Source organism: Oryctolagus cuniculus, chromosome 1 (assembly GCF_964237555.1).
Source record: "Oryctolagus cuniculus chromosome 1, mOryCun1.1, whole genome shotgun sequence".
Lineage (NCBI taxonomy): Eukaryota > Metazoa > Chordata > Mammalia > Lagomorpha > Leporidae > Oryctolagus > Oryctolagus cuniculus.
In genome coordinates, this window is record NC_091432.1 from 117464486 (window position 1) to 117483729 (window position 19244).

Here is a 19244-nt window from a genome sequence, read left to right on the forward strand (position 1 = left end):
TGTTCTACTTAATACTACTGGTTTAATTCTGTAATTAATACAGTTATTCTTAAGTGTTGAAATTTAACTGAAATGTGATCCCTCTTAAATATAAGAGTGGGAATAAGAGAGGGAAGAACTGTACAATTTGGGACATGCTCAAGCTGACTTGCCCCAAATGGTAGAGTAAGAAACATACCAGGGGATTCCAATTCAATCCCATCAAGGTGGCATGTACCAATGCTATCTCTCTAGTCCAAGTGATCAATTTCTGTTCACAATTGATCATAATGATAGGACTAAGAACCAAAGGGATCACATAAACAAGTCTAGTGCCTGCTAATACTAACCGATAGAATAAATAAAAGGGAGAGTGATCCAACATGGGAGGCGAGATACTCAGCAGACTCATAGAATGGCGGATGTCCTAGGCAGCACTCTGGCCTCAGAATCAGCCCTGAAGGCATTCGGATCCAGCTGAAAAGCCCATGAGAGTGTTTCAGGCATGGAAAGCCAAGACACACAGGCAAAAAAAAAAAAAAAAAAAAAAACCACCTAAATGAAAGATCTCTGTGAGTGAGATCCCAGTGGAAAGAACAGGTCTTCAAAGAAGGAGGTACCTTTCTCTGAAGGGAGGAGAGAACTTCCACTTTGACTATGACCTTGTCTAAATAAGATAAGAGTCAGTGAACTCAAAGGCTTCCATAGCCTTGGAAACTCATGACAAGAGCCTAGGGTGATTACTGATGCCTTAAACAAGAGTGTCAATTTGTAAAGTCAACAACAGGAGTCACTGTGCACTTACTCCTCATGTAGGATCTCTGTCCTTAATATGCTGTACAATGAGATTTAATGCTATAACTAGTACTCAAACAATACTTTACACTTTGTGTTTCTGTGTAGGTGCAAACTGTTGAAATCTTTACTTAATGTATACTAAACTTATCTTCTGTATATAAAGAAAATTGAAAATGAATCTTGATAAGAATGGAAGGGGAGAGAGAGCATGAAAGGGGAGGGTTGCGGGTGGGAGGGAATCATGGGGGGGGGGGAGCCAATGTAGTCCATAAGCTGTACTTTGGAAATCTATATTCATTAAATAAAAGTTTAAAAAAATTAACAAATAGTAATGATACTTTTAAAAAAAGTGGGATTTTGGCCGGCACCGTGGCTCCCTAGGCTAATCCTCCACCTTGCGGGGCCGGCACACCGGGTTCTAGTCCCGTTCGGGGCACCGGATTCTGTCCTGGTTGCCCCTCTTCCAGGCCAGCTCTCTGCTGTGGCCCGGGAATGCAGTGGAGGATGGCCCAAGTGCTTGGGCCCTGCACCCCATTGGAGACCAGGATAAGTACCTGGCTCCTGCCATCGGATCAGCGTGGCAGCCATTGGAGGGTGAACCAATGGCAAAGGAAGACCTTTCTCTCTGTCTCTCTCACTGTCCACTCTGCCTGTCAAAAAAAAAAAAGTGGGATTTGTGAAAATGGTTTTTTTTATGCATTCATTCTTAGATTTAATTACTTTGGATGTAGCAAAGATATTTATGTTATATTGAAAGTCATCAAAAGAATCTCCATGGAATTTTAAAAAAGGATCTCCAAGGTATTTAAACTAGATATATTGGACCAATAAAAAAGTATGTTTAAGAAAATCAGATCTTGTACACTTTCTTTTGCCAAAGATGTGACTTTTCTGGAGGTAGTCTTAGTTTAAGGTTCTTCTTATCCATTCCATTACTAATATATTCCATCATTCTTCACTAGAAGGTAAAGATTTTATCCAAGTTTAGAAAAATATTGTGAACATTTGTCAAAATATCTTTTAGCCCAATGTGAAAGGATATATGGGATAAAGGTCATATGTATCTGTAAATGTCAAAATTCAGGAACTCAGAAAATGAAAGAACAGTTGGTGGAGCTGGCAGCAGGTATGGTCTAGAGATCATCTGTCAATGTTGCCTTCTTGCTAATTATCATAACTTTTGTGGATGTGGATGCATCAGATGTATGCATTTGTTCTGTAAAAAAGAAACAACAGGTTGTCTTGGTATAAATATTCTAAGACACTGGAGACATCCCAATTCCTGATGAAATGGATTTTCCCAAAGATTTTTCCTGTAAGTGATGAGGTGAATTTCACAAAACCAGGAAAAGTCAATCTGAAGGGACAATGACACATGTGCTCCAGTTCTGATCCTGAACTCCACCTATGAGTAGAGTGCTTGTTGCCTGCAGTTAGCTAGGTTGGGAAGTACTAGCTAGCTCTCAGTTTCAATGGAATCTCTACTGCCCTATGAATTCTTTTCCTTTTTCAGCTGTTTTAGTTTACATCTGCATCTGATTAACACATAAAGCAGCCTGAGATTTATATATTCTCTTGTCTATATTTTAGAGATAAATTGAAGCTGACAGAGAAACAAAAATAATACCACAGGAAAATGATGCCATGAGATTTTTCACTCTGGAAAGCTTGTTTGACAGGAAGACAATACCCTTTTCCTCAATGATGCCAGTTTCCTTCAAACTGCTTGAAAAAGCACTGGGAGACTATCGAGTGGAAAAGGGAACTAAATCAAACAGGCATTGTTTAGAACCCCTCACTTGAGTTTAATCTAGAGCATATTGACAATATGTAGAAAGGTCTTCAAACCATTTGTGGAAAAATAGAATTAAATTAATACACAATTATTCTTAGGTGTTTAAATTTTAACTGAAAAGTGATCCCTGTTAGGAATTTGGAAAACATTATGCTGAGTGAAATAAGCCAATCCCAAAGGGACAAATACCACATGTTCTCCCTGATAGGTGACAACTAACTGAGCACCAAAAAGGAAACCTGTTAAAGTGAAATGAACACTATGAGAAATGGTGACTTGATCAGCCCTCACCCTGACTGTTGATGAGCACCTTAATATGTTATCCCTCTTAGTATTTTTTTTGTTTCTTATACTTAATACTTTTGGTTGAATACTGTAATCAATACACAGTTATTCTTAAGTGCTGAAACTTAACTGAAAAGTGATTGCTGTTAAATATAAGAGTGGGAATAAGAGAGGGAAGAGATGTGCAATTCAGGACATGCTCAAGCTGACTTGTCCCAAACGGTAGAGTTAGAAACATACCAGGGGATTCCAATTCACTCCCATCAGGGTGGCATGTACCAATGCCATCTCACTAGTCCCAGTGATCAATTTCTGTTCACAATTGATCATAATGATAGGACTAAGAACCAAAGGAATCACATAAACAAGAATAGTGTCTGCAAATACTAGCTGATAGAATAAAAAAGGGAGAGAGCGATCCAACATGGAAAGTGAGATACACAGCAGACCCATAGAATGGCAGATGTCCTAAACAGCACTCTGGCCTCAGAATCAGCCCTTAAGGAATGCGGATCCGGCTGAAAAACCCATGAGAGTATTTCAGGCATGGAAAGCCAAGACATTCTGGGGAAAAAAAAATACCTAAATGAAAGATCTCGGCGAGTGAGATCCCAGTGGAAAGAACGGGTCATCAAAGAAGGAGGTACCTTTCTCTGAAGGGAAGAGAGAACTTCCACTTTGACCATGGCCTTGTCTGAATATGATCAGAGTCGGTGAACTCAGGGGGCTCCATAGCCTTGGCAGCTCATGACAAGAGCCTAGGGTGATTACTGAGGCCCTAAACAAGAGTGTCAATTTGTAAAGTCAACAACAGGAGTCACTGTGCACTTACTCCTCATGTAGGATCTCTGTCCTTAGTGTGCTGTACATTGTGATTTAATGCTATAACTAGTACTCAAACAGTATTTTTCACTTTATGTTTCTGTGTGGGAGCAAACTGTTGCAATCTCTACTTAATGTATGCTAAACTGATCTTCTGTATATAAAGAGAATCAAAAATGAATCTTGATGTGAATGGAAGGGGAGAGGGAGTGGGAAAGGGGAGGGTTGCAAGTGGGAGGGACGTTATGGGGGGGAAGCCATTGTTATCAATATTCTGTACTTTGGAAATTTATATTCATTAAATAAAAGTTAAAAAAAAATTTAAAAAGTATTACTATATTGTGGTTCCAAAAATGTTTTGATTCAAAACATCTTTTCAGTATATATGGAAAGGTTATATAATGAAAAACCAGCCATGAATTTCAAAACATTTTGCTGCCACAATGAACTGAAACAAGTAGTTTGGGCTCCAGTACATTGATCTCTGCCATTCATATAAGAAACCTGGATTAAGTTCTTTCTTTGTGCATTAGCCTACCCAGTCATTTGCAGGGTGAATCAGTGTTACTTTGTCACCAAAATCACCTAAACAATCCAGGGTACCTGATATTTCTGAGCAGTTGTCCTGATTTATTGCATTTTCTTCCACGGGGAAGGTAATGTCTTCCCCAAAAATGCTGAAGAAATGTTCAATTAGAAATTGTACAATGGCAACCTGTAACAAAAATGGGCAAAAATAGAATGAATTTTTATATTTGGCAACAGTATATACCTTATTCCATACAAAAATCGTATACCTAACACAAAATGTGAAACTCAGAATTTCAGGAAAAATTCCGAGTTGACAAAAAAGTATGAAAATCCATTTTCTCTGGCAAATTATGTCAATTTTGAGAGCACTTGGGTACATATTTTTATGTTATTCTAGTCAGTTGATTAACATTATCATTTCTGAACTTAGTTTTCAGCATTTTTCATCAATGAATACCTCTTTACAGATATGACATTTTCAATTAAGATTTCTAGAATGGTTAGAGTAAAAATATATATCCCATTCTGAAATCTGTAAAGCAACAAAATAGATGCAAGCTTGGGGAATTCACTTTCAGGGGTGTATCCTAAACTTGTGAATCAAAGATTCTTGTTTAATTCTTTTGGCAAGAAAGGAGGCAAGTGGAGAAAATATATGCCTTTCTAACTTCAGTCTCTCCTTGTGCAATGCCCTGCCTCATCTCAGTATGACTTTCTGAAGGAACTTAGAGAAAATCTTGGCCCCTTTGGCATCATGAATGCATTAGGATATTTTCAAATTTCAGTTGATATTATATTCCATGAGCAGAGATGAAATCAGATTCAGGCATATCTCTGAATGAGTCACAACTGGCAAAGGGAGTTCAGTGTGCACACCCACATTGCCAAAGCCACCCTAGCAGTCACTCAGCTCCTCTGAGTTACAGCTTCTACCATTTATCAACTGAGGAAGCCTTGGCTTACAAATGTCTCCCTCAATGGAGAGACCTAGACTTGAAGACTGTTTTGTACAACACAAAGTCCATGTTCATTTCCTTTTTGTTAAATGTGTTTTTTTAATTTGAAAGGCAGAGTTACAGAGAGGAAAAGGCAGAAAGAGAAAGAGACAGTCCATCAGCTTGTTCACTCTCCAAATGGCCACAAAATACAGGGAACCATCTTTCACTGCCTTCCCAGGCACATTAACAGGGAGCTGGATCAGAAGCAGAGTAGCTGGGATTTGAACCATCACTGCAATATGGAATGCCAATATCATAGACAGCTGCCCAACCTGTTGTACCATAACATTGGCCACACTCCAAGCTGCTATCATCATGTGACTCTCTTCTTACTTTACACTATTATCAGTCTTGTGTTTGGTTTTCAGATGGGAAATAAGAAATGATCCCCTGCTATCAATGTCTCGCTTACTATCTCACCTGCCCACAACTGCCAGAAGAATGAATGACTATGGCCCTCCAGCGGAGTACCTAAAGTGAGAACTTCAAAATGGTCCATCAGCATTAAGATAGTGAACTGTAAATGCAAAGTGGAGACAGTGCTCCCTAGGGCATACAAAGGAGACATCTAATTACCTTTCTCCTTCTTTCCTTTCTTCTTGCTGAGATTGTGGAACCACGTAGCCAAAAAAGACTTGGAGCTACACAAGATGACAACTTTGAAGCTGTCATATTATTCAAAGATGATTGCTTTGCAATCTTCTCTAAGACTCCAAATAGGGAACACAGGAGTTTAAAGTTCGATTTTGGCAGCTTACCTAAAAGTCTGAACATAGAAAAGTATACTCTTAACACAAGAACTTTAATTGAAGACATTGTACATCCAGAGAAAAGGAACTAAATGTTTTGTTTGTTACTGGCAAAAGCCAATGAAAGTACTGGTCAATGTCCTAATGTGTCTTCAAAGTATTGTCTGCAATATTTCTTCAAATCTACTATGTCACGTGTTAAATTGAGCAAATCTCATTACTATCTAATGTAACAGAAGCATATTTAAGATATTTATTAAATGCCAGAATTTGACCACTTGGAAGCTTCTTGATGAATGTACCTCTTTGCTTCTTTGTAAGGTAGTAGCACAAGAATGCCACCCATGGCAAGAGTACAAAGGTTTCCAGTTATCAAATAGACTCATCACAGCTTAGGACTACACACACAAACATGTCATGAATTCAATTCCTAGACCTCCACTGGACTTCTCTGGCTAGCTAACACATTGACAATGATATACAAAGACCAATGATCAGTTGGGCCCCTTGCCTTTGACTTGAACTTATGAATTTCCTCCTGTATCCAGGCAGTATGTTCAGGATGAGTACAAAGGTCAAGGACTCCGTATTAATAATGTTAAGAGAAACAAAGGAATGACAGCAGCATGCATGACCCACATACCTTTCTAAACTGGCCTCCATCTGTGTGACCAAAAACTCTTGTCAGTGGTCATGATTTTTTTTTTGACAGGCAGAGTGGACAGTGAGAGAGAGAGACACAGAGAAAGGTCTTCCTTTTGCCATTGGTTCACCCTCCAATGGCCACCACAGCTGGCGCACTGTGGCCGGTGCACCGCGCTGATCCGAAGCCAGGAGCCAGGTGCTTATCCTGGTCTTCCATGGGGTGCAGGGCCCAGGTACTTGGGCCATCCTCCACTGCACTCCTGGGCCACAGCAGAGAGCTGGCCTGGAAGAGGGGCAACCGGGACAGAATCCGGCACCCCGAATGGGACTAGAACCCGGTGTGCCAGCGCCACAAGGTGGAGGATTAGCCTATTGAGCCGCGATGTCAGGCTGTGGTCATGATTTTAATGGATAAAGTGCTAAAACAGCTGATATTTTTAAGAGATTATTGGTATCCTCACCTCTGAATTGCTGCTATTTGAGTCTCCTCATTCCCTTTATCCAGGACACAAAGCCAGTTATTATACAGGTCGTCCGTAAATATACTTCCTGGGATACTTCCTAAAAAGCCCTTATAGGGATTCAAAAAAAAAAGTTATTCTCCTGGAAAACATGATTGGCTAACCTACAAGAAAACTTTAATTGAAGTACTCAGTTTAGTCTCCAATTTTTTCACAGATACCACCAACTCTGACCTACAAAGAGCTTGCTTTCAACTCTCCACTTATTTCCACATGTCAAGCCACAGACTTGCACTTTGGCCAAAAGTAGAAATATAAATGAGGGTTCTAGGCATGATGGGAATGAAAATAATGTATCCTCCCATCATCTGTCAATTCCTTCTTAGGTACATTTTACAAACTAGGACAAACGAGATTTGCTGATGAATCATCCTCATTCAATTATTTTCTTAACAAGAAATAAACATACACATATTGCCTGTTTATTTCAGGCCTGGTGCTTTTAATTCTTAGCAGGAAATGTTTAGAATCAAATAACATAAGTACCCACACTCATCCATGCAGTCACATGCACATGGAAAGGGAGGAGTAGGCCTTCTGACTTGTGCTGTGTGGGTTCCTAAGGAGAAAACTATCATTACAGCCTCACTCTTCATGTCTTTATAGATTCAACTCTTCCAGTTGTAAGCATAGGTTACCAGACACCCAATTCTTACCTACACATTATTCTGCACAACCCACTGGCTGGCACACATACAATCCCCACAGAAAGGAGACAATCATAATTTATATAGAATACAATTTCAGGTCTTTGCCTTTCAGAGCAATGGATGAGCTTCCTAAGTGGAGCCATGGAAGATCAGTCTACTTATGGTGTTGATGAATAATGTTAATATCATTAAATTGAACCCTAAACTTTCTCAGGTTTTCATTTTCTTTATGATGGCATGTAGGGAACTTGTTATAGATGCTTGCTAATGTTGTTTGCACTGGTCTCATTATATAGACCATGAACCTTTGTAATAGCAACTGGTTTAGGAAATGCACTCAAGAAGCTATCTTCATTATAAGCCAGTGAAGCTCACTCATTTTTAATATTTATTGAGCTATTATTTGTTCCAGAAACAATTACTACTGAAGATAGAGCAATGAAAAGAGAGCTTCATTCTAGTAATATCTTTACTGTGTGATCAGTGTCCAGTAGACTTCCATGGAAGTAAGGAGTGTTCACTGAGTATTCCACGGAGTGGACCCAGTAAGCGGAAAGCAGAACCACTTGAACACTGGCTGGCTCTGGGAGTTTGGCAGACTCAGTGCACCTTGGGCTGATGCAAACCACACTAACAAACACTTGGGTCATTTGTCTTTTCTGTGGTTTCCTGGATCCTGAGGCACTGCACATTAGTGGAGCTAGTTCTTACAGCCACAACACAAGCCAAGCAGAAGATGTGAAGGAAATCATGTTAGGCCTCTGCTTCTAGACACCTCAGTGGCAAAATCAGTGTGGCCCTGTTCACATTCCTATTCCTACCCTAAAACAGTTCTCTAGTTGTATGACATGGTGTTATCAAGGATCAGATTGCAAAGTCTTCAGGGAGAATCACTGAGTCTTGCTGGAAATTAAATTGATTTCATGTGTATACCTTATGGGGGGGTAAAACTCAACATGTTATTCATATTATTGTCTAAGCACAGTCATGTCAAAATGAGCCATTACTATATTGTTGCTATGTGTCCTATGGCCAAATATGAGGAGGGGGAAGGAAACATCAACTGGATAATTGCAGTGGAATTTTCAGAACCTGTTTGAAATCACAACCACACTACCATATTTTTTACACAGCTTCTAAGAAGTAGTAAAATGTATCAATTCAATTTTTTCTCCATTCTACTATTTCTCACATATAGAAATATACTGAAATACTTGTGATTTAGTTGTATCATTTCAAAACTGTATTTATTTTTCATGGAGTTGAACGGAATGTCCAGTCTTCTGAAATAATTATGGCTATTACACCTGCATTGATAGTGAGATTTTGAGGTAAAGGCTTATGTTGGGAGCAAGGTTACTCCACACTCTCTACTGAGGATAGTGTGTTAAATGTAGTAACTACGAACAAAGCATATCAGAGTGGTAAAAGTGAAGGAACGCAAAAAGGTAAAAATCCTTCACATACCATTTTTAAAGTGCAGACATGACAAGAGCCTAGGGTGATTACTGATGCCATAAACAAGACTGTCAATTTGTTAAGTCAACAACAGGAGTCACAGTGCACGTACTCCTCATGTAGGATCTGTGTCCTTAATGTGCTGTACATTGTGATTTAATGCTATAACTAGTACTCAAACAGTATTTTTCACTTGGTGTTTCTATGTGGGTGCAAACTGTTGAAATCTTTACTTAATATATGCTAAACTGATCTTCTGTATATAAAGAGAATTGAAAATGAATCTTGATGTGAATTGAAGGGGAGAGGGAGCGGGAAAGGGGAGGGTTGCAGGTGGGAGGGAAGTTATGGGGGGGGGGGAAACCATTGTAATCCATAAGCTGTACTTTGGAAATTTATATTCATTAAATAAAAGTTAAAAAAAAGAAACAGGAGAAAGGGTGATGAGGAACTGAATGTGAATGGAGGTTCTGATGGTCTCTTTTGAGTATTTGTTGATTCACTGTGAAGCAGAGTATGTGCTGCTACAGCACAGTTCTCTTAACAGTTTTCAAAAGCTCAGAAGTCTTGTGTGGAAAATTATCCTTTGTTACAAAGACAGTGTGAAAGTTACCCAATGCAGGATACTTGCTTGGGTAGGATTTTGTATATAGAAGGGTAGGTCTGACAGTATTTTTTTTTTTCGAGTAGCAATAAAAATGATGGTATTTTTGTATTGGTTCTTGAGGCTGAGGAAAGCATGTGCAAACCATGGGATTTTAAACTGAGAGAGTAGCTGCTTTTAATAAGAACTTTATAGCATGTTTTCCACAATCTTAATGCCACAGGTCTATTATTATTCTTGGATCATCATCATTAAGGAAACCCATCCCACAGCTTCCATACCATACATGGATGATGCTAGCACTTTTCCTACCTTTAATGTAGTTGCAACATCAATAACAGACTCACTCTCCCAGTTCACATGGCGTTCATAATTTAGTTTGTACCTTAGGGTTCTGCATGATTTCTCATTGCCATGTTTTTTGAAAATGTCCTTTGTAAGTGGACCTTTCTGTTCAATTAAAAGAATCATATCCTTTGGATAAAATAAAAGGCATAAAATCATATGATATTTCATATCCACAAGTCCCAAGCACAAGCATGCCCCTGTTGTGACAGAAAGCTATTTCATACAAGGTTACAGGTCTGGAGAACAAGAATAGAGATCAAATTTAGAGATCTCATTTTGGTGTCTCTGAATGCACTTTGTACCCAGAGTCATTCCATGTTCATACAACAAAACAGCTTAAGTGCTTGATTTAACAATGTCATCCTTTGCAGTGAATTTTTACTTTTAAATTCAATTTCTCTGCTTCTAGGCCTCTATGGAATTGCTCTTTTATAAGCAAACGTTATATACTCATTCTCCCCAAAAACCAATAATTGCCACATTAATTGTCCAATAATTGTGGACATCATATTGCTAGATTTATTTTCCATTCCTTTATTCCCCTCCAAGTGACTATATACCCCATTTCTATCTCCTGGTCTGCCACGTCACTTTAAAACCTGTCTCCTCTCAGAAACCTTAGGATTGCATTCCTGTGTCACTAGTCTTTTGTTTCCTACTGCTCTATCTTCATAACAAATACAGAAAAATAATTCTCAGAGTCAAGTATCTTAGGGCATTTTCTTTTTGTTGTTGTTTTGTTTGTTTAATTATTTAGGTATGTATTTGAAAGGCAGAGTGACAACAGTGATGGAGAAACAGAGAAAGATCTACCATTTGCTGATTCACTCATCAAATGGCCAAAACAACTCCAGGGCTGGGTCAGACTGAAGCCAGAAACCAGAAACTCCATCCCAGTCTCCCACATGGGTGGCAGGGGTCCCACTATTTGGGCCTCATGTTCCCTTCCCAGTCTTTTTTTCTCTCTAGGGCATCTTCAGCCAAGTACACCACCAGCAAGTACCTACCTCAGTGACCTTGGGTACAAAAAAGAACTTTACTAAGACTTTCCTTTACTGGGGGTGATGATACTCACAGATTTGCCAGTATTCACCATGAAAGATGCAAAGTCCAGTGCCATATCTACTGTGTACCTGACATTATGAGTTTCTTCACTTCTAGTCTAAGATTCCCTTACTTAAAAGATGAACTTGGTGAGATACTGGACCCTCAATAAATTTACCACTGACTTTATAGTCCACCAATTTTCAGTCAAATAGTCCCCAATCTGCAGCTTTCATTTCACAAGTTCTGTTAGAGTGGAAAGAGTAAAACATGCCAGTGGATGAATTTTTATGTTGAAGCCTTGGAGAGAGAAATGGAATACATGTGAGGTATGTTGAGTGGTAAGATTGAATTGTATAGAAGAGAAAATGATAAGAAACTTGAGATCAGTGGATAGTTCAGGTTCTGAAGGAGACAAGTGGAGAATGTGAAGGTGAGGTGGACTCACAAAGACTCAGACACACAGAGCCCATTGGGAATTTCCTGTGCATGTGTATGGGGTGCTTTGCTGAAGCCAGTGACATAGATAGCTGTATCTTCTTTCCTGTTGAATTTTCCATATCACTTGAAATGCCTACATAAGATTTTCCTTCATTGAAGTAGCACGAATAAAGCTTCTTAGCCAATGCTGGTGGCTATCTAATGATTCCTCCACTTGGGTGACAGACAGACGAGGAGACTTGACCCTTCCAAAGGTGGGTTGTTGAAAACCAAAATGAGACCTACCAGTAGAGATCTGGGCAGTTTGTCTTCTTTACAAACATCTTGAATGAGAGACTCAAATAGCTGAACTGGCCGAGGTGAGCTCGGGATAGGTTCTTTGGGCTGTAAATCCTTGTTTCTACAAAGACCCCACTGATTCAGCCACTTTCTTACTGAATGTATCGTTTGAGTTCTCTTCATGTGACAATCTGAGGGAGAAATGAGAGGTTTAGATGCAAAGCTGAAGTCAGAGATGCTCATTTACAGTGATCCCAGGCTATAGCACACGTATTGAAGTGGCTAGAAAGAAATTGCATCTCTTGTATAGAAATGTCTAAACCCTGAAATGGCACCCAGCACCCAAGTGGTGAGAACATGTTCTACTTTCCCATATCATAGAACTGCTAATGAAATCTAGAGTTTGAACAGTCTCATGTTCAATTCTTTAGTGGGAATATTTGCCAGACAAGGCTAGCCACAGCTTGTTGCATTATACAGTGAGGTTTTTAGCCTGTAGAGGTGCAAGTTTCCTGATGCTAAGTTTAAACTGCATGTTCATTATCAAGTCTCATTTGAAAAGCTAAAAGGCATTTGATATTCCAAATAAATCAGAAGCTGATAATCATCTCTGTTCATAGTCAGGCTCCTCTCACTTTGGGATTTCTTTTCTTTTTTTTTTTTTTTTTATTTGATAGGTAAAGTTATAGACACTGAGAGAGAGAGACAGAGAGAAAGGTCTTCCTTCCATTGGTTCACTCCCCAAATGGTCGCTACAGCCAGCGCTGCACCAATCCAAAGCCAGAAGCCAGATGCTTCTTCCTGGTCTCCCACATGAGTGCAGGTGCTTGGGCCATCCTCCACTGCCCTGCTGGGCCACATCAGAGAGCTGGACTGGAAGAGGAGCAACTGGGACTAGAACCCAGTGCCCATATGGGATGCCGGTGCCGCAGGAGGAAGATTAACCAAGTGAGCCATGGCACCGGCCCCTGGGATTTCTTATTTGGCATTTGGAATGCCTAACCACTGCCTACTATCTCCAATCACAGGAATCTCTTTCTTTGCACAAGTTTTCTGAGCCTACTCCTCAGCCATTCTCTGGCCCCTTCTTCCTGAGGGCTGAGAACTTCAGGCAAGTCAGTGGGTGACCTTATTCCTCTTTCACCAGTTGGTGTCATTGGTTGTGTGGAATAATTCTCAATGGCCTTGTTCCTTGTGACATCTGGCCAAGTGAACCAAAATGCTTTCTTACTGATCAGCAGCCCCTGCAAATTGAATGCTGATCAAGGATTGCTTCTCAAAGAAATGGTGATCAGTAACAAACAGCTGAATTCCAAGGATTTACTGCTCAGGTGCATACCTTTTCAATAAGGTATCTAAATGCTTTCTCAGTTAACCTCCTTATACCAAATCATAAACTGAGTCAACTCAATGCATTCTTAAAGCAAGAACTTTAATTTAAAACATTGTAAAAGTCATGTGTAGCCTGATAGATGACTGTGTTTCCAAAATCCGACTTAAAGACACATACACAGGGCACTTGATGGGCATTGTGTGCATCACCATTGCACACACATGAGGGCAGCACTCCTAGTGGACAGAGATCAGGAGGGGCTCCTCATTATGCCACTTAGAGGAACAGATAATCAAAATTTTTAGAGCTTCAGGTGGCTCAGTTTGTACATGAACAATACTACTTGCACCTCTTTGACTGGGCTACGTAATATACTACTCAACAGAGTCTAGGTAGGTACATAGTGGTCTAACCAAAGGCAATTAAATGATCCAGGGTACCTGCAGTTGCAGGGTAGCTTTTTGGATCTATTGTGATTTCTCCAACGCAGGTGAAGATGTCACTCCTAAAAATCCTCACGTAATTTTCAATTAGAAATTGAACAAGGGCAACCTGTAACACAAAGGCCAAAATAAAATGTATTTTTATATTTTGCATCACTATAACCCATATTTCATATATGAATTGTGGATCTAACAAAAATGTGAAACTCCAAAAATTCAGCATTGATATTAAAACATATAAACCCATTTTTCTCTATGAAACATTATCAGTTTTGAGAGTATTTGTGCAACAGATATCTAAATTCTTTGAATCCATGGATTAACACTTTCAGTTTGCACCTTTTTTGTGGGCAGCTTACATTGATGACTACATTTTTAGAGATATGACATTTTCAATTAGGAGGTTTGAGGTGAAAAAGTATAGTCACATTTTAATATTCATATAGCACCCAATAGACACAAACTTGGGAATCTCAATTTCAAAGTAGTCTGTACTCAGGAAGCAGAGATTCTCAGCAGCTTCTATTGGCAAGAAAGGAGGCAGGTAGAGAAAAAATGTCTGCTTGTCTGACTGCAGTCTCTCCTTGTGCACTGCCCCACCTCACCTCAGCCTTCTGCCTCACTTTCTGGATGAGCCTGACTTTGTCATGTTGTCACTCCACTGTGATGTTCTGGAATCTTAGGCTCATTCTTTTTAAATTTTATTTAAGTTAGGGAAGTTTCATCTATTTCATATACACAGATTTTGGAACATAGTGACACTTCCTCCCCTACCTGCCTCCCATCTATGCTTCTTCCCATCCTCCACCTCCCTCTCACATTCCTATGCTTAATTTTTACAGAAATCTATTTTTCAGCTTCTTTGATGCTTAGTGTAGGCTCATTTTTATGTTCTTCCAGCAGAGCAGAAATCAGACTCATATCTCTGCATGAGTCACAATTAGCAGAGCAAGGTCAATGGGTGCACCCACACTGCCCAGACATTCAGGCAGTGTCACCCAGTTCTTGCGTCACTGTAATTATAACCAGTACATAAATAAAAATCTTCAGCTGGGAAACAGTGTTCAACGTCACACTCAGTGGTGATGCCAGCATAGAACCTTGTTTCCTACAACATCAAAGCCCAGGTTCATTTCTATTATACCACATGAATTTTTTCTTTCTAAAGCTTATCTTGAATCTGTTGTCCTGATTCTTGGATGGAAAAAAGTGACTCAGTGCTCTCCCAATCCATTAGTGAATGCAAGAAGGATGAATATATTCCAGAGGAGTACCTGAAGTGTGCACTTCAAAATGATCCATCAGAATTAATACACTGAATTTTAGACACAAAGTAGAGACAGTGCTCCCTACGGGTAAAAACTAGACATGCAATTACCTTTCTTCGCCATTCTGTTTTTCGTTCTGAAATGTCAGAAATACGTGGCCAAAGCAGGCTTAGAGCTACCTGCGTGGACAGGTCAGAAGTTGTTTCATTAAAAGATGTTGAATTCATGGCTATTTTAAATAAGGAGCCAAACATGGACTGTAAGATAGTAGCATTGGGTATTGGAAGTAGTGTGAAAAGCCTAAACACAGAAAAATGCATTCTTAAAGCAAGAACATTAATTTAAAACATTGTACTTACTGATGAAATGGAGCAAAATGCCTTTAATGCCATTAGCACAACCAAGTTAAAATACTGGGGAATGTAGCAAAATGTCTTCAAAATATTTTCTGTAATATTTCTCTGAATCTACTACATTATGTGCTAAGTGCAGCAAATACCATTAGAACTCAATTTAATAGAAGCATATTTAAAATAGTCATTGCACTCTAGAATGTAGCCAACTGAAAGCTTCTTGATAAATTTAAACAGAAATTAAATAAAAATAGCTCCTTTGCTATTTAAAGTAGTAGCACAAGTTTAAGAGTGCAAGAATTATTAATTGTCTAAAAGACTCATGCCAGGTATTAATGCACACACAAATGTGTCATTCAATTAAATTCCTGAACCACTTTTAGAATTCTCTGGCTAGCTGACTTTTTGATAATGTTACACAAAGACTACTACTCGATTATTACTCTAGCTTCTGTCTTGAGCCAATGATTTCCTCTTTGTAAATGTCAAATATTCTGCTTGTGTATAATCCACTCCATAAAAATAACATTTGGAGACAAGCAAAAACTGAATGACAGAGGGAAGACTGGTATCCTTTTCTAAACTAATCTCCACATGCATGACCAAATGAAACCCTTTGTCATAGGTCTTGATTTAATAGATAAAATGGCAAAATAGAAGCTGATTTTTTTTAAGAAAATATGGAGGTTTTTTTAGAAAGCCCCAGAGTAATTACTGCATTATCACCTTTGAAATGCTGCTATTTGAGTTTTCTTGTTTCCTTCATCCAAAACATGAAGCCAGCTATCATAAAGACGATCCGTAAGAAGACTTCCTGGAATGCTTGAAAGAAAATTCTTATATAGGTAAAAAAAAAAGAAATAAATCATATTATTCTCATGGGAACAGCCATTGGCTAACCTAGAAAGAAAACTTTTGATGCTTTGAGTTTAGTTCCAATGTTCTTCACAGACACCAAACTGTGACAGCTCCAAGACTATCTCCAACTCTCCACTTAACTTGTTCTACAGAAGCATGCATGTGGATTTTCTGTGTCCAAAAGCAGAGAATACATACAGGGTGTCTAGACAGTGGTGGGAATGGAGACAAAGTCTACTGCCATTATCTGACACTTCCTTCCTTAGAAACATCTTACAAACTAGTAAGATCTGTTGTTGAGCCATATTACTTCTACTATTTTCTTGATAAGAAATAAATATACACATTTAGCCTGTTTATTTCATGCCCACTAGTTTTAATTTCCAGCAGTAAAGGTTTGGAATCAGATAACATAAATATCTACATCCATGCATACACTCATATACACTTGGAAAGTGAAGATGAAAGTTTCTGACTTGAGTTGTGTGTTCTCAAAGGGAGAAAACTCACATCACAGTCTCATTCTTCACGTCTTTATGGAAATTAATCTCTCTATAGGTCTTTTTATTTTAAAAATTTATTTATTTGAGAGGTAGAATTATACACAGAGAGGAAGAGACAGAGAAAAAGGTCTTCCATCTGCTGGTTCACTCCCAAGATGGCCACCATGGCCAGAGCTGGGCCGATCCAAAGCCAGGAGCCAGGACCTTCCTCCTGGTCTCCCTTGTGGGTACAGGGGCCCAAGCACTTGGGCCATCTTCCACTGCCTTCCCAGGCCTTTAGCTTGGAGCTGGAACAGAAGTGGAGTAAGCGGAACTTGAACTGGCACCCATAAGAGATGCCTGTGCTGCAGGCAGAGGTTTAACCTACTAGCCACAGCATTGGCCCCTCTTTATAGTTATAAGCAGAAAGGCCTTGCATATATTACCATATGCCTAGTTTTTACCTACAAGTTATTCTTTACATCCATTGGCTGAAACACGTATAATCCCCACAAGAAGATTTTAAGCATAATTTAGATATATCACTAATCCAGGTCTTTAGTTACCCAGACTATAGATAAGCTTCCTAGTGGATCCAAGGAAAGTTTGCTCATTTATGGCACTGATGAACAATGTTAATAACGTGAAATTGAGCCCATGAAACTTTATGAAATTTCAGTTTCTTTATCTAAGCATAAGTAGTTGGTTTAAGAAATGCATCCAGGCAACTATCATCATTATAATCCAATGAATATTCATACATTTTAATATTTATTTAACTAGGGAGTCCGGCAAGATGGCGGAATAGGAAGGGAGCACACTGATAGTCTGGGGAGAGATAGTTTAATAAAAGTGGAGATACTGCAGGTTCAAGGAAGAGTAGGGGAGGAAACAGCACAAGAAACTCTTCCGGAACGCGTGACTCACAGCGGACCTGCGTGGAGAGCGTGGGAGCCCACAGTTCGGGACATCAGCGGCAGACTCAACACACCAGCGCTGGAACGCGAGGTGAGCCAAACCTCAATAGCCCGAGACACCGGCAGGCAAGCGGAGAGAGGAGACTAGAGGGAACGACCCCCGGGGGGGGGGGGAAGTTCACAAGGCTAACTGGAAGAGAGAGAGAGAGAGAAAAAAGGGTGACTAGTACGGACACGGGTTTCTCTCTCTCCGCTCACCTCTCAAGGGCGAGCAAGACAAAGAGCAGGCGCCATCTTGGACATACGTCATAAGCAGAGCGACCTCAGGTCTGCACCGGCCCTGAGCCTAGCAGAAAAACCTGACTCTGGGCGGGGCGAATTAACAGGAGATTAGGAGCTAGTAAATTTGTGGTGCTACTGAACTGAGACTGTGAAAAAAGAGACGGTGGGGGAGAGAACTCACGGAATTCATGTGAGCACTCTCCAGAGACGCTACAATTCCGTAACTTTGGCAACCCAGTGGGAGGCTGAAGGAGAATTTGAGCCCACTCTGAGGGCCGAACAGATTCCCTGTGGGGATCTTGGGGAAGAGCTTCCGATCTCTGGCTCCTGTGGGTATATCATTTGCCTGCTAACTACCTCCAACTTCGTTCAGCTGTGCGGAATTACTTCCCTTTTGAATCAAAAAAAAAAAAAAAAGAGAGAGAGAGAGAGATTTACCACGCCTAACCTGGGAGTGTCACCTTTGGCACACCAAACAGAGCTCTCAGGCCACACCCATCTCAAGCCCTAAGGCTCCATCAAAAACAGATAGTCCACTTAATCTAGAGTCATAGTATAACAAGAAAAAGCACCACAGTGAAGAAACCAAATATCTCCAATATGCCAAATAACAAACGCAAAAACCGAGGTAATAAAAACAAGGAAGTCACCATGACGCCCTCAAATGAAAAAGACACCCCAATTCAAGATTATGAAGATGATGACATAGAAGAAATGCAAGAAGCAGATCTCAAAAAATTGATAAGAACATTAAGAAGTTCTCAAAAACAAATTCTGGAACTACACAAATCCTTAATGGACAAGATAGAAAATCTCTCTCGTGAAAATGAAATATTAAGGAGGAATCAAAATGAAACGAAACAACTAGTACAACAGGAAACTGTGATAGTGACTGAAGTGAAGAATTCAATAGATCAAATGAAAAACACAATAGAGAGCCTTACAAACAGAATGGGTGAAGCAGAAGAGAGAATATCGGACTTAGAAGACAGAGAACAGGAAAGGATACAGTCAGACCAAAGAAAAGAAGAGGAAATTAGAAATCTGAAACATATTGTCGGGAATCTTCAGGATACTATTAAAAAACCCAACATTCGGGTTCTAGGAGTTCCTGAAGGCATGGAGAGGGAAAAAGGATTAGAAGGCCTTTTTAGTGAGATATTAGCAGAAAATTTCCCAGGTTTGGAGAAGGACAGAGAAATCCTAGTACAGGAAGCCCACAGAACCCCTAATAAACACGACCAAAAGAGATCCTCACCACGACACGTTGTAATTAAACTCTCCACAGTGAAACATAAAGAAAAGATCCTAAAATGTGCAAGAGAGAAACGTCAGATTACTCTCAGAGGATCTCCAATCAG

The 19244-nt window shown here is 39.6% G+C and overlaps 1 protein-coding gene across 5 annotated transcripts in view; it reads right to left on the minus strand.

Annotated features, from left to right (window-relative positions):
* Nucleotides 1-19244, minus strand: part of LOC103350538 (uncharacterized) — an 84111-nt gene that overhangs the window by 26808 nt on the left and 38059 nt on the right. For 2 of the 5 annotated variants that reach the window (XM_070047809.1, XM_070047798.1), the window contains exons 18-26: nucleotides 16071-16180; nucleotides 15102-15291; nucleotides 13721-13832; nucleotides 11954-12138; nucleotides 10148-10309; nucleotides 7064-7173; nucleotides 5785-5974; nucleotides 4283-4394; nucleotides 1019-1993 (exon numbers count right to left, since the gene is read on the minus strand). In XM_070047809.1, coding sequence (XP_069903910.1) covers nucleotides 1911-1993; nucleotides 4283-4394; nucleotides 5785-5974; nucleotides 7064-7173; nucleotides 10148-10309; nucleotides 11954-12138; nucleotides 13721-13832; nucleotides 15102-15291; nucleotides 16071-16180 — 1254 coding nt within the window. In that variant the 3' untranslated portion in view covers nucleotides 1019-1910. Of the gene's footprint in view, nucleotides 1-1018; nucleotides 1994-4282; nucleotides 4395-5784; nucleotides 5975-7063; nucleotides 7174-10147; nucleotides 10310-11953; nucleotides 12139-13720; nucleotides 13833-15101; nucleotides 15292-16070; nucleotides 16181-19244 lie in introns of those variants that run through there. The other 3 variants (XM_070047785.1, XM_070047786.1, XM_070047789.1) reach the window with 3 other exon arrangements.